Source organism: Sphaerodactylus townsendi, linkage group LG04, assembly GCF_021028975.2.
Source record: "Sphaerodactylus townsendi isolate TG3544 linkage group LG04, MPM_Stown_v2.3, whole genome shotgun sequence".
Taxonomy (NCBI): domain Eukaryota; kingdom Metazoa; phylum Chordata; class Lepidosauria; order Squamata; family Sphaerodactylidae; genus Sphaerodactylus; species Sphaerodactylus townsendi.
In genome coordinates, this window is record NC_059428.1 from 97764812 (window position 1) to 97779764 (window position 14953).

The 14953-nt window shown below is 43.4% G+C and overlaps 1 protein-coding gene and 1 long non-coding RNA gene across 4 annotated transcripts in view; one reads left to right on the top strand and one right to left on the bottom strand.

Annotated features, from left to right (window-relative positions):
- Positions 1 to 173: 173 nt before the first annotated feature.
- Positions 174 to 6075, bottom strand: LOC125430458. Its single transcript, XR_007244169.1, has 3 exons — positions 5902 to 6075; positions 2699 to 2828; positions 174 to 382 (listed from the first exon to the last, which is right to left on the bottom strand). It is a non-coding gene; the product is annotated as an uncharacterized LOC125430458 (long non-coding RNA).
- The window catches only part of LOC125430457 (interleukin-1 receptor type 1-like), a 27256-nt gene continuing 17866 nt past the window's right edge, over positions 5564 to 14953 (top strand). The window contains exons 1-4 of one of the 3 annotated variants that reach the window (XM_048492363.1): positions 5564 to 5632; positions 9760 to 10065; positions 11623 to 11687; positions 13436 to 13688. In XM_048492363.1, coding sequence (XP_048348320.1) covers positions 11624 to 11687; positions 13436 to 13688 — 317 coding nt within the window. In that variant the 5' untranslated portion in view covers positions 5564 to 5632; positions 9760 to 10065; position 11623. Of the gene's footprint in view, positions 5633 to 5925; positions 6128 to 9759; positions 10066 to 11617; positions 11688 to 13435; positions 13689 to 14953 lie in introns of those variants that run through there. The other 2 variants (XM_048492364.1, XM_048492362.1) reach the window with 2 other exon arrangements.

Sequence of the window (14953 nt, forward strand, 5' to 3'; positions counted from 1 at the left end):
CAGTCTGGCTAGCAAAAATCATGATGTGAAGTCACTCCATGGGTCAGTAATGACTCGGTGCTTTACCTTGGCGTAACTGCACTTAACTAGCATTCTCATGTACATAAAAACTGTAAATTATTTTCAAACAAAAATAATAAAGTTGAAAGGACATACTTTATAAAGGGGTATTTTATTTTTCCACCTTGTTCCTTAGCAAGAGAACATGTAATTAATGGCTATGATCAAACAGAATAACCCCAGAGTGGCTAGGGCTGCACATGCACAGACAAGACACAGTTGAAACCTTCCTGGTTAGCTGTTTGGTGAACCCAATCTCCACTTTCCCTCCCAAATTGTCAGTCAGAGAGGTACTGTTCCAGTTCCAGTGCAAAATGAGTGTCTGTAAACAAATAAGCATTTAGGCATCAGTTGATTATACCTTTGGATACATCTTCAAAGCAGCTGTTAAATAATAAGCTAAGGATAGGGTGACAGCCTCATTTTTAACAGACAGCAAATCTATTAACTGATAATTCTGTGAACATTCTGACTTCTGGTGTGTCAGGCATAGCTTTAAAAGGCAGTGTTCCTGCACCATGGGTTACACTGTGCACACCCTGTTAGACTGGGGCCGTTACATAACTGTTGGATCAGGAATGAGCCTCATACACAGAGTGCCAGTTTACAAGTGACTCTCAAAGCAATTCCAAAGACATTTGTGCAAGCCAGCTTTTATGTGTGTGTTTGAGACCCCAGATGGATTGGTACCGCCGTAAATCTTTGTTCCTTGACTTCAAACTTGAAAATGTTTCTGTGTCAGTTCATAAATGACTGAAATCATTTGCAGGATTCTCAGAAAATATGTTTTCCAGCTTCAAATGTAAAGTTCTAGGGAGTGGGGAGTCTTTATTTTCCAGATACATTTCATTTAATCATGTTTACGAATTATAGAAAAGGGAACAGAATGCTTAAAAGGTTCAATCCGAAATGGCTTTTATGTTTGTCAGTTGTATTGAATAGCAAGAAATTTAACGGTGAAAATGTTAAGAGTAAAATTAAAAATAGGTGCACTGGTAGTTTACCAGCTGGTGCACAATTAATTTTTATTGGCTGCTCAGTAAAGACTAAAACTTTTAAAATACATTATGATCACGTGAATTTCCTGTGTCACCAGTTCTTATTACCACTCAGCAAATTAAATAGCTTCTTACTGGCATTCACACTGTGTACTTCTATGATAAAAATATCATAGCTTACATAATTCTGGGTGTGCAGAGGTGTCGTCAAGAAGCAATTGTTCACCCATGTAAGATATTTCACAATTGTTATATAACCAAGGGTTTTCTTCCTCATTTTGAGGTTTGAGGTCCTTTGCTAAAGGCAGAATTCCTCACAAAGCATTGCAAAAAGGCACCTCTGTGCATGCGAGTCATCTATGCAAGTAAATAATGGTATTGCAAAAGTGTATATATATATAAAATTTCATAAGCTGTTCAAAAATGCAGCTAGGCATGTGTTTGAACTTTGGAGGTTTGGATGACATGATTGCCATGGTACAAAGAAATGGAATGGATTATGTGGAAATAAGGCAAGGTTAATTTGTGATATTTGAATGCACATGGTCCACTAAATCAGGATGTATTGATTGGTATCCCAGACTTCCTCACTATAGTTTGCAGGTGTCTTTTAATACATTTCCTGCTAGTTGTGGGTTGTTGGGATATCTGAAATCTCACACCACAGGTTGTTGAGTAGGGCTTGCTAGCCATACATATGACAATAAATGCATGGCCAAACATTTGACAATAAATGCAAGATACTCTCTTTGTAGGAGGTGGAGTAGAGACAAAACAACTTGGGACTGATACACAAACCAGAGTTTGTCACATCTGGTAGACTAATCAGCAATGTATTGTACAAGCCACATTTTTAAACAGCCCAGTTTATCATGATTGAATGAAGACTATGACAGAGAAAATTATAAACAGCCATTACTAAAGGGTTCTGTAGAGGATACTGAACATATTCTGTTTAACACAGTTATTGATGCAGTCAACCAAGGGAAGGACCCGGAAGCCAAAATGGCTTAGGAAAAGGGTCCATCCCTTCCCCAGCCTTGACTTCCCCATGGAGGAATGTGATGGTGTTGTCTGCAGATGACTCACGTCTGCTATCAGCCCACCAGGACTTTTCCCAGTGGTGATATCAGGCAGTTTACCTGTGCTGTTGCCTTGATGGTGGAAAGTGCTGTCAATTCTGACTTAGGGCAACGATTCCTATGCCCGGCAACCCCATAGAGTTTTCAAGGCAAGAAATGAACAAAGGTTGTTTGCTGTCACTGCAAAGCAACCATGGACTTCCTCGGTGGGGTCCCACCCAAGTACAAATTAGTGATGACCCTGCTTAGCTTCTGAAACCAGGTTAATTTAGGCAATCCACCCTTGATGCAGAAAAGGGAAAGAGCTAATGACAAGAAATGGTTCCAACTGGTTCCAATTCCTGTTCCCCAGAGGGAGAGATGATCAGTTGATTGAGCCTTCTTGGCTCTTTCAGTCTCACAACAGTATTCCGTCTTGTGTTCTGTTCCCGGGTCTTCTGAGGGCTGCATAATTCCATACTATAACTTTTTAAAATTGTTGTATAAATTCTATCTAAGATAGTAAACTGCCTTGAGTGTTTTGTACACAAAGGCAAATTATGGATGGGGGAAGCTTACCTCCACTTTGCCCTGCTGCGTGCCTGAAGTGTTCTTGCTTTCTGAGGAAAAAACTGAGAACAAGAGCTGAAGGCGGTACCAGGAAGTTTGCTGCACCAGGGTTCAGTTGCCAATGCGCCATGGGGGCCTCCTGCATAATCGGCCAAAACAACCTAAACAAAACATTTCTACCAAGCTTTGTGTAGTTGACTCTCAGGACAGATCCAGATGTTATGGGGGAAACCTGGAATTTATTCCCTCTGCTGATAAACCAGGTGGGGTGAAGACTTGCAAGCATGGGAGAACTATTTTATTCCACCATGCCCCCTTGATTCTTTCCAGAAAATCCCTTCTACACCATTGTCAAAGTTTTTTTTAAAATCTCCTGGCATAAGCCTGAATTCATTCTCTGATTTGTCTACAGCTCTGTGTTTTGCTGTATTTCTGTATGCTTCACTTACTTTACCTCCACTGAGAGTTGGGACTTTCCCTTATTCTATTCTAGCTCTTTGGAATGCCTTGCCTGTGGTGCTGACCATCAGCTTCCTATGTTTTTGTGTTTCATAAGGGTATCCAAGGCTTTTTTTCTGTATGTGCATATGCATATGTCTTCATTACCATCTCTAAATTAAAAAAGGATCTTACAGAATGCTGGAAGCTTTCATTCCAATGCTCTATACACAGGATCCAGTTTCAAACAAATTGTTTTCTAATGTCATTTTTAGTGGGAAGGGGGACCCAAATGCCACACTCCAGGTCTTTCCGCACAAATTCCCTATTATCAGTAGCATAGGCCTTTCCAAGCAGTTGCCACATACAATCACGCTGCAGCTATCAAAGCTGTGACTAGTTCTGTATCATCCAAATATCAAACTTTTTAAATAAAAAGGTTAGACCATCTTTCAAAGGCCTTTTTTTGCTGTTTACAAGATGCAATATGTTTGAATGAAAAGAAGGACAATGAATAAATTTAGCAGTTTAAAAAAGTACACAGGCTTCAGAAGTTAGTGCTAGTTTTATATCCAGTTGATCAGGAATTATTTTCTGGTTTTGTAACTTCAGGCTCCTGGCTTGTACAATCATGTGGCCTTAGTCAGAGGTTTTCTTAATTATGCAGGTTTGTTTAAGCCACAAGAAAGTTGTGGAACTTGCACCTACTTCTGTTTCAGAATACTAAGAGCCCATACATTATGATTGCTAAGATACTTTGAATAATTTTTCCTAAACCAACTGCTAGACAATAATTTTACCCCCTATTGGTGCTTTCTGTGCATTTAGCTACTATAGAGTATCCACATGTTTAAACAAGGGAAGTATTTTCCCCTACACATCAGGAGACATGCTCTATATCATACTTTTTAAAATGACAACAGACTGAGTTCTAGTTTAATTGGACTTTTAAAAATATATATTATTATACATGAAATAATAATAATAATCCAGTCAGGCCAAACTAATCTGATCTTGTCAGGGCTTGGCACAGGAATTTGCATCAATTTCTTTCGGGGGGTGGTGGGTGGGTTTAAGAGACCCACAATTTTCCAGAAAATTCAAAACATTAACAACAACCAAACAAGAGGAATCACCATATCAATTTGGGTTCTCCCCCTGGCTTTCCCCCAAAGATCTGAAAATGTTGGGATCCATTAAACCCTATGGGAGAACTTTGAAGCGCACAAGGCAGTTTTTAAGGTAGAGGCATCAAATTTGCCGTGTAGCTGCTGGTGCCTCTCCTTACAAGACCCCCCAAGTTTGGTGAAGATTGGGTCAGGGGTCCAATTTATGCGGTCCCAACCATTCTCAATTGGAAACAATGGAGGAAAAATTTGGTGCCCTTAAAATTGGACCCTCTCACCCAAACTTCACCAAACTCAGGTGTTCTTACAATGAGAGGCATCAGTAGCTATGCTGAAATTTTAGTGGCTCTTATCTTTAAAAACTGCTACCCCCAAAGCCCTGCAAAGTTTCCCCATTAACTAACATCAAACGTCTGCCTTCAATTGTTGAAAGGAACAGCTCCATATTTCCCTATGGCAAACCTTTCCAGAGCTCTGGGGTAGTGGTGGTTGGGTGGCTGATTTTCAAGGTAGAGGAATCAAATTTTCAGCACAACTGCAGGTGCCTCTCCTTACAAGAACATTTGGTGAAGATTGGGTTAGGGGGTCCAATTTTTTGGGCCCCCAAATGGAGGAAAAACTGGGGACTCTTGTAAGGAAAGGCACCTACAGATATACTGAAAGTTTTGTGCTCTACCTCAAAAATCAACCCCCACCCAAAGGGCCCCTAAAGATGCCCGAAGAAGTGCAATGCTGTTGGAAGTTTTGTCTTCCTTTGTGAGAATGGTGGGAAAATTTGTCCCAGCTCGATTCTATGGTCTAAAGTTGACCCCTTTTTTGGAAGGGTCTGAATGCACACACGGTTGCTCATGGCCAGTACTTGGATGAAAGACTACTAAAAGAAAAACTGCCAGTGCCTCTCCAGGGTCTCAGGTAGATTTTTTTCACATCACCTACTGCCTGGCCCTTTTCACTGGAGATGCCAAGCACTGAAGCTAGGACCTTCTCTGTATCCAAAGTTGAAGCTCATCCACTTGACTCACCATGATTCTGGGTTATACCAGAAATACTCTGGGCTTCAGAAAGCAGCATTTGAATTTTACAAAACAGAAGAAAGCGAGAGCAATTGCTTGAAATAGGCCTAAAAAAAACCTTTGGTCGCGATGAAACATCTCAAAGGAAGATGTGTCTACAGCACAACATTTTTGCAATGCACATGTAGGGCGTATGACGCCCCGAGGCTCTCAGGTGCGCAGCGTCCATGCACACTTATGCGCCGATTCCTTCCCCCCTCTCCCAAGAACACGCCCAGCCGAAGCGTGCACGGACCTGGGGAGGCTTGTGGGCGCTGAAAGCACCTTGGGCCGAGAAAGGGCGGTAGACCAACGTGAATGGCTCGGTGAGTAACTGGGGGGCTTGCCAGGCTGCAAAGAGCCCATCTCTTTCCCGGGGTTGCAGCGTCGCGGAGTGTTTCCTTCTGTCTTTGCAGCAATTATCTCTCCCAAAGTAGGTAGAGACGGATGACAGGCGGGACTCCTTTTCCACTCCCGTTTTTCTTTCCCTTTAACAGAAGAGCGACCAAACGCGCAGGCACCGACTTTTCATGCTGCAAAAGCTACTCTTGTGAATTTCCCCATTAGTTGCGCAAAACACAAGCTGCATACTTACTTGAGGGCGGGTCGGGGGAATCTTCCCGAGCTTCTTTCTGTGCGGGAGCCGGAACCACCCCCTTTGGAAAAGGTTGGGTGAGTTCGTGATTCTTGCGAAGTGTTGCTGCTCCGCTAAGAGGTGTCAAGCTGCGCCGGTTGAAATGCGGCCCCCTCCACAACTTTAACAGGCCCAGGGACCCTTCTGAGGCTGCGTGGGGGAAGCCAAAATGCAGAACGTCCTGAAGGTAAGACGGCTTTCCCAGGGAACACTGCAGGACTCGGCATCTGGTTGAAAGCCTGCAGCCAAGCTGCTGTGCTCCCTTGCTTTATACGTCATCCCCACCCCCCACCCCCCAGGAGCCCTGATTTACACCAGACCCTAGGACTGTCCCCCAAGTGGCCAGGCAACTGTGCCATATGTGAGAGGGAAGATGGATCTCAGCAGGGGCTGCAGGTGGAGGCTACTTTTTCTGGAGGACTGTTCGGCTGTTAAGCATAATGTGGGTCTGACTCATCTGGTATCTAGGCAGCCTCTTCACCAGTGCTGACCTACAGAACCGAGTATGAACTCCTGTGTTTCAGGCCTGGAATAGAAAGTTGACAGGAAGGAAGTGGATTCCTTTGAAAGGTAGTGTGGGAGGAGAGTTTTACAGAACTGAGGAATTCCAGAAAAAAAAAACGGTTCTAGATTCAATCAAGCCTGAACTCTCCCTAGAAGCTAAGGTGGCCAATCTGAAAAGACAGGACTCACTGGAAAAGACAGTAATGCTAGGAAAAGTTGAAGGCAGCAAGAAGAAAGGAAGGGGAAGACCCAACAATAAAGGAAGCCATGGGCCTTATTTTGCAAGGCCCCAGTTAAGGCTGTTAACAATAAGACGTTTGGGAGGCCTTTAATTCAGAGGGTCCCCCCAAGTGAGAAGTGACTTGACAGCACTTAAACACACTCATAAATCTGCATAGTTGAAAAGACTTTCCCTTTTCCTCACTGCTAAAGTTGCCTTTATTCTCATTTAGTTGCTAGGTCTGTACTGTATCTTTGCTCCAAACAACAAGCTATTACCTCTCATTGTAAAGTAAAGCAGTTGAACCTGAGAGGTTTATGAATTGGGGAACTGCTGTGAAAGATTGCCTAGGTCCTTCTTGGTCTTTTCCTTCCTCATGAACACAGAGTCAGCCCATCGATCCATCAAATTCAGTATTTACACAGATTGGCAGTGACTCTGTAGGGTCTCCAAGGTCTTTTGCATCACCTACTACCTGATCCTTTTAGTTGGAGGTGCTGGGGATTGAAACAGATTTTCTGCATGCAACATACATGGTCTACGACTGAGCCACAGACCCTCTTTCACAGCCCACCCAGAAGAAGGCATCTGTCACATTTTTATCCCATCTTTCCTTCAAGGAGCTCCTTTACCCATTTTGTTTCACAACAACCCTGTGAGGTTGGTTAAGAAGATAAAGAGAATTCTTGATGCAAATAGAGAGAACTAGTTGTCACCCAGCAACTTTAAGACAGAATGTAGATTCAAACCTGGATGTCTCAGATCCAATTTTAGCAATCTGGCCACTGTACTACATTGGCTTTGTGTTTAATTTATCTCTTGAATAGCTACAATACCCAACTTAGTGCCCACCAAAAATCTCCAAAGATGAAGAGTTCCTAGTATTGGAGTGACTTCTGCCTCCTGCCTCCATAGTGGGCCCCTAATATGTTGTTCCGGGGGGGGGGAGGGGACAAGGGAGCCCCAAGAACAGTGTGAGAGGGGATTTTGGAAGACAACCATGGAAACAAGCAATTGATAGTCTCTTTCCTTTTTCCACGGGGGTGGGGGTGGGGGTGATTGGCAGAATCCCCTCCCCCATTTTTCATTGTGAGTACCATTAACATTGTGGGCTCCAGCTGTTCGTATTTTGCACACTAAACACATAGATCTATTTTCCCCAAGAAAGCACTTATTTTCTGTCAGAAACAACGTTTTGCAGCTACCAAAATTTTCAGAGTAGCAGTGCCAGAAAGAAGTGCTATTATTCTTGCATAACTATTGGCATGTCTGTTGCAATCAGATGTGATGAATTTTCTCCCTCCGACTCTTTCAAAGCTGCGTACTGCCTGCCTCCAGTGCCAGAATGCCCACCTGCCATTTACTCATTTATTGGTGTTGTGGTAGAGAAGAGAGTGGCAGAGAAGAGGATGATGCCTGCTTTCCCTTGTGTTTGTAACACTTTAGGGGTGGGAGCTGACTGGAAAGTGACAGTTTGAAGAAATTGTAGACTGGGGGAAAGCACCCCATCCCCGTTCTCTCCAGTTCCCCTCTTCTTCACTTTAAGAAGAACCAGCTTCTTCACTTTTTAAAAAAGGGTTACATGTATAGTAGATATTTTGGCCTGTGAACAAGTGAAAGGAAAATTTATCTGAACAAAGGTGGCTAGACTGGTTTTAAATTGCACAAACTTTCTCCCAGGCCTCAGGCTTATTACAGCTTTGGAATATTAGGGATGGCCCAGAATAGCTGGATCCCAGAAGCTAAGTATGGACTGTCCTGGTTAGTACATGGATGGAAGACCACCAAGTAAGTCCAGGGTTGCACTACTTAGGCAGGCAATGGCAAACCACCTTTATTCATCACTTGCCTCACTTGAAAACTCCACAGCGTCTCTGTAAACTGACTGTGACTTGACAGGACTTTACCCTGGTGGCCACTCCCTTAAACTGAAAGGCTTTTTCTGAGAGTTTGGGTTGAGTCAGCGTGTACCTGGTTTTGTCCAATTCTTTGTCAGCTGGATGTTCTACTCTGCTACCACTTTCCTTACTTTAAGGTGACAGTCCCCTTCCTTGTTTCACGTCACTGCAGCACAGTAACAAATAAACAGCAAGCTTGTGTAATTATGAACTCCAGACTTCTGAATTATTCTGCTGAATTCCATATCCAATTAATTAAAATCTAATTCTCCACACTCTTCCTTTCTGGACTGAAGGGAGTTGAAGGCAGCCAGCTACTGCACAAGTAAAAAGCAGTAGTTGCTGCCCTCAACAACAATAACTGTGCTGTTGGGGAAAAAGAAAGTGTGACTTCTTTCTCTCCTCCCTCCACCCCTGAAAATTTACTTGCACTCTGCATCAGAGATTCATCCTGACTAGCTTAAGGAGTGTGATAGTTTGTGGGGGTGGGGGATGTTCCATAATGAGAATGAGAACTAACATGATGATGACATTGAGTGAAAATGAATATATTATATTATATGAAAGAAAGCTCTGAAACAAAATACTACAGTTCACATCTTTGGAAAAGCATGGAGAGGCTAAGAAAAAATAGCTGTCCACAGAGATGAAGAGTGCAGACTAAATAAGGCTTATAGTTAGGAGGGAATGGAAATATCCGCATAAATAGAGCGGTGGGGGGGCGGGGTCTAGTCACCTGTTCAGGGAAGATTCAGCACTTGCTAGACCAGCTGTGTCCCTGCAGATGAAGGTCAGCAGCATTTTGTTTACCATTCAGAACTTTAGTAATCCAGAATCTTGTTTTCTTGGGTGGATGCTATGCAGTGTTGGGATTCTAATTATTTAACTACCGGTTGCCCCCCCTGCTGCCCACTTACCTGGCTTCTGCGCCCCCCCTTTTGATGTTGGTGGAAGAGGCAAGGCTGCAGCTTAGCCTGCATGCTGCCTGCCCGGCCACAGAATGGCTCGGGCTTCTTTCACTGATTGGCCACAGTGAGGAGTGCACAGTGGGCCAGTGGCAGTGCTGGGCTGCCCCCCATGTCCATTGGAGCCTCCAATAGAGGTGCAGGGGTACGGCAGCCTACCGCAAACCTGCCGGGCGCTGTCTTTTATCATTTTGGAGGTTTTTAACCCGCAATGTTTTGTTTTGTTTTGTAGATTTCACATTTTCTTGAAAACCTGGGGCCCTTTTCAGGATTACAGTAAAATCTACCTTGCCTGCTCACAGCTCCAGTGTTCAGATTTGACCGACTTGGCTGTTAGTATATAGACAAGTGGGAGACCTGTGAGATTCGTGGGGGTATTACATCTGAGTCCCCTCCCCAATTGTAGTTCCAGGCCCTCACCACCTACTTCCGGCCCACTGTTGCAGTGGCCAAGTCCAAAGCAAATCGAGGTGTCTGCTGCAGCAGCGGCTCAGTCCAGAGCAGATTCCTGCAGTGGTGGTTGCCGCCATTTCAGAAGGTAAGTGCTTGTGCTTGTGCAGAGAATACTTATTATTTTGAGGGGAAGAATTCAACCCTCCAAAGATTTTTTATGTCAGTCTTTTTTTTTTCAGACCTAAGGGATCTCCCTGATTAGCAGAAACATCTGTTTGGGGAAAATGGCCTTGAGCACGGATTTTAGGACCCACAGGTGGGGGCCACATTTGGGAATTAGACATATGGATTCTAATGATGTTGTACATATAGAAATGTGATCTGGAGGTTGTAATCTTTACCTTTTTCACGGTCAAAGCAAATAATGTTGCTTTAACAGTTGATTCCCTTATTAAATATAAATTAATTCTTAAATTTGAAATGTACTTTTATATTTATCTTTATATTTTAGTTTAATATCTCACCTCTCAACCACTATAGTGAGGCTCAGTGTGAGTATCAACATACCAAATACATTAAAAAACAGAAACACTTAAGGTGGATTAAGTTCCATAAAATACAAATAAGATGAAACCCTAAGTTCCCAGCAGAGCAGACTCCTGAGAATAACAAACCCTCCAGAAAATAGGAGAGGAGGGGTCTGAAGGAAGCTTATGGGGGGATAGTGGCTATGCCTGGTGACCGGTGGATGTAGCAGAGCAGTTGAAAGTCCTCAACCATGTGCCTGACTGAACATCTCCATCTTGCAGGCCCTGTGGAACTGGGACGATCCCACAGAGCCCTGATCTCCTCAGGCAGAGAGTTCCACCGGACCACAGTGAAAAAGGGCCTGGCCTTGGTCAAGGACAACCAGACTGCTCTTGGGCCAGGGACTTCTAGTAGATTTTGGGAACTAGAGCAAAGCATCCTTGGGAGAACATAGTGGGAGAGGCAGACCCACAAGTTTGAGGGTCCCAGTCTATTAAGACTTACAGGTTAAAAACAGCACCTTGACCTTTATTTGAACATATGCTGGAACCAATGCAGCTGGCAGAGAATAGATTGAACAGAACTCCCCATCCTTGTTAGGATCCTCACAGCTGCATTCTCTACCAGTTGAAACTTTTATAGTAGTCTCAGGAGCAGCCCTATGTAGAGTGAATTACAGTACTATTATCCACATATTGGGGACAACCTGACTAACTGGGCAAGAGTATGCATATAAATGTTGAAAAGCATTGAGTGGACAAGACCAACCCTTGTGGCACCTCACACAACAGGGGCAAATGGGATACCTTCCCTCCTAGCCACCACCTTTTGTCTCCAGCCCTGGCGAAAGGAGAAGGGCCACTATAAAGCTACCCCCTGAAATCCATGGTCAGTGAAGTGGTGGTTTAATTGATCATGATCAACCAAATTGAACACCGCTGAAAGATTGAGTAAGATCAGCAGCACTGACCTGCCTCAATTTAGTTGTCAGTGGACATCATCTGTGAGGGCTACCAGGGTGGTTTTAGTTCCATGATCAAGCTGGAAGCCCGACTGGAAAGGATCAACAACTGATATTTTATCCAGGAATTTCTGGAACTGAACAAGATACAGTGCAAAAATGTTAAAGGAGAAATTATTGATGATGTGCCTTTTCCTTCTGTTCATAGTGCAGCATGAAAGTGACCACATTATTCTCCTGTAGTTTAACAACAATGTTCCTTTCTTCTATTAAAGCAGGTATGTTGATAAGCATTGAAGCATATATCCAGATTTTTCAACTCATTCTCAGATTCTTTCAACTCAATCTAGCTAATGCTTTGGCTAAATGAACCTGAGGCCCTTTTAATTGCCATTCCGACAGAAAGTCTACAGACATTCTTCACTTTCTCAATATACTGCATAAAGGATGCACAGGACTGCTGTACTCTGTGGGACAATTGCTGTGTTCTGTACCTGTAGCAGCAGCAGCAGCAGTTTTTTTCTGATGCAGCATGTGGATCCAACAAGGACTGATCTCACACATGGGGATTTATTCATTCTTTTTTTTTATAAATGTTTATTGTATAGAATATTTATACATTTGTTACATTCAATATCTTCGTTTCACCTATACATTTTTCCATTTTCTCCCCTCCCCCCCTTTTCTATTGATTATTTTATGCAAGCAGCAGGAGATTCATTCTTCTTATTCTCTTATTCCATAGTTCTTTGTTAAATCCGGCTTCTTCCATCCATGTTTCATACACTGTCCATAATTTCATAATATCTTCCATCTTTTCTTCCCATAGTTTATTTTTTGTCAGTCTCTCAAAGATCTCTAGCTGTATTTGTTCCCATATATATTCCATCCATTTTGACACTGTCCATTTTTAATTATCTTTCCAGCCCAACGCCAACACTGCGTGTGCTGCTCTAATCATTATTTTATACATTGGTTCCAAGCTTCTATTCACTCTTTTATCGTCCATTATCCCCACAATTAACAATTCATTATTTATGTCAATTTTTACTTTTACTAATTGTTCTACATATTTCAATATATTTTGCCAAAACTTTTTCACCATTTTACATTCTATCCACATATGAGTGTAATATGCTCCCTTTTCTCCACAATGCCAACATTTTGGGCTTAGTCCTTTTATCATATAGGCTAGTTGTATTGGGGTTCTGTACCATTTAAGTAAAATCTTTCTTTCTGGATTTATTCATTCTGATCTTGTTGCCAGTGCAATGGTTTGAGATTCCCCTAATGTGGTGTCCAAGGGCACTGTGACACCCGACACTTCTTCCCCTGGTACCCATCAAGCTTTTCAGAAAGTGGGCAGGGGTATTGTAAGGTAGGGCTTGTTAATAGCTAATGGTTGTAAGGTTGGGCTTGATACAAATGAAAGGGTTTTCCACTGTGGCAAAATGCAGACACAGGAGGTCAGGAGGACCGGTAATCCCCTACCTTTTCATTTCCAGTGTGTGGTTCTATTCCTTCTTCAGGCCTGACTGATTATTGCCATGGATTTCTTTTGCAAAGCAGAGAAAGAGAGAGATTTGTTTTAGTCCTAGGGGTGAGGGATCTGGGCTGTTCCACGAGGGGACATAATTGTAAAGTAGAAGCCCATTACTTTTTACTGGAGAAAAAGATTCTTCATGATTTGCACAGGAATGAATAATATTATCATGTGAAAAAAACAAAACAAAAAACAAAGGCATACCAGTTGTATCCATGTAGTACCCATGTAGAATCCATGTAGAAGTATCCATGTAGAATTTGTCAAGATGTTCCCTTTGCACTGGTGCTTAGGAAGTCAAGAGCCATCTGGTATTCTTCTGTTATTGGACTTTAGAAAGATTGAGTTCTGTACGCATACACACACAGAGTAGTTAAGAACTGTTTGTTTCTTTAGGATAATTGTGTGTGTATAAACCATGTTGGTTTTTATGCGTTTATTTTTACAGCTGAAATTCTCTCTTTAATCTTTGCTTTTATTTAGATCACTGCAATGTATACAATTGGAGTAGCAAGTTAGAGCATTTTGTACTTGAGGGCCAGCCTGTGACGATCAACTGCTTGTCAGGCAAAATGCTAAATCTGGAGCTCAAGGAGGACAGCTTGACCTGGTACCGAGCTGGCAGTCATGCTCCTGTGTTGGAAGACCCAGCTTTGAGAATTCAGCAGCGGGCAAGCTCCATTTGGTTCCTTCCTGCAATTTTAGAAGATTCAGGGTTTTATGAATGTACCATAAGGTGAAGGGTTTTTAATATACATTGCACTGCTTTAAAAGCGAGCTCAAAACTTAAAAGTAAACTAAATTTAAAAGCTGAAATAGAATTACCTTGGGAGCCAGTCTTTGTCTCTGTATTTTTGCCTGTTCCTCCCCTATATTATGGTTATGGTAGCTGGATTTGTTTGATTGCACTGGGGCTCAGTCACTCAGGGATGGGAAAGAGCAGCATTGCCTGATTTGTGACACCAGCACTCTTGGAACTCCACCTGCAGCATGCTTGTTTGGAGGGTGTCCTGGCCATCTTGAACTCTGAGCTCCAACCAGAATTCAGTATTTAAGGACTACATGCAGTTGCTGTTGTCTGACACAGCCACCTGGGCTCTGATAATTCCCATGATCCAAATGGCTCATGAAAAGATGGCCACCTTTCTGAAGCCAGCTGCAGGACTTACCGGTAGTTCCAGAGGTGTGCATGCTAGTGTAAAGGCTGCAAGAGAGTATAAATTCCCATCATCAGCCTTTCACCCAGCACAAGGTGTATATGTTGGTGACCATGTGTGATCCATACTTCAAGGGCACGCTCACTTAGAGGGTCAACCATTTGTTGGAGAGACAAGCTCTCCTGGACTGTTGAGCACATGCAGGCCAAGAGAGGCATGTTGGCACAATCAGAGAAGGCAGGGAGCAAAAGCTGTTCCACTTCTGTTTTTTTCTCCCATTTGGAAATTATGAAGGTGTAGTAATGCACCGCTGACCCAGCAGCACCGTGGTCGAGCGCTGGAACACCTACGCTCCTACGGCCTTCTGGTCGCACCGCACCCCCACTCCTCATCCCCCTATGAGTCACGAGTCATGAACTGTCTGGCTCAGTCACCGGGCGCAGGGACAATGGTCTTGCCCCCAGGTGAGGATTAGGCTCAGGCGCTTACGCTCCTCTCCGCACGTAGCCAGGTGAGATCATGCATCACATGATGATCTCCCGACCTCCCGCTCTCCCGGAACTCCCTCCGTTCCTCCCTTCTACACGCCCCCGATAGAATCACAATAAAAGGTGCCAGGAACCAGCACGCGGGAGACTCGCTAGGAACACGGACCTCCGCGCTCCTGCTGCTGGCGATCTCCACCAGATGTTATCTCCGCGTCTCGTCTCGTTCTTGCGCTGACCACGTGGGTCGACTTCATGAAGGATAGAAGGGGGCACTTTCTTTGGTGCCTATAGAATTGGGCACTGGGCTCCAATCTTTTTGAAACTTGGAAGTTGGACAGGCATTAGCAACTCTGCTG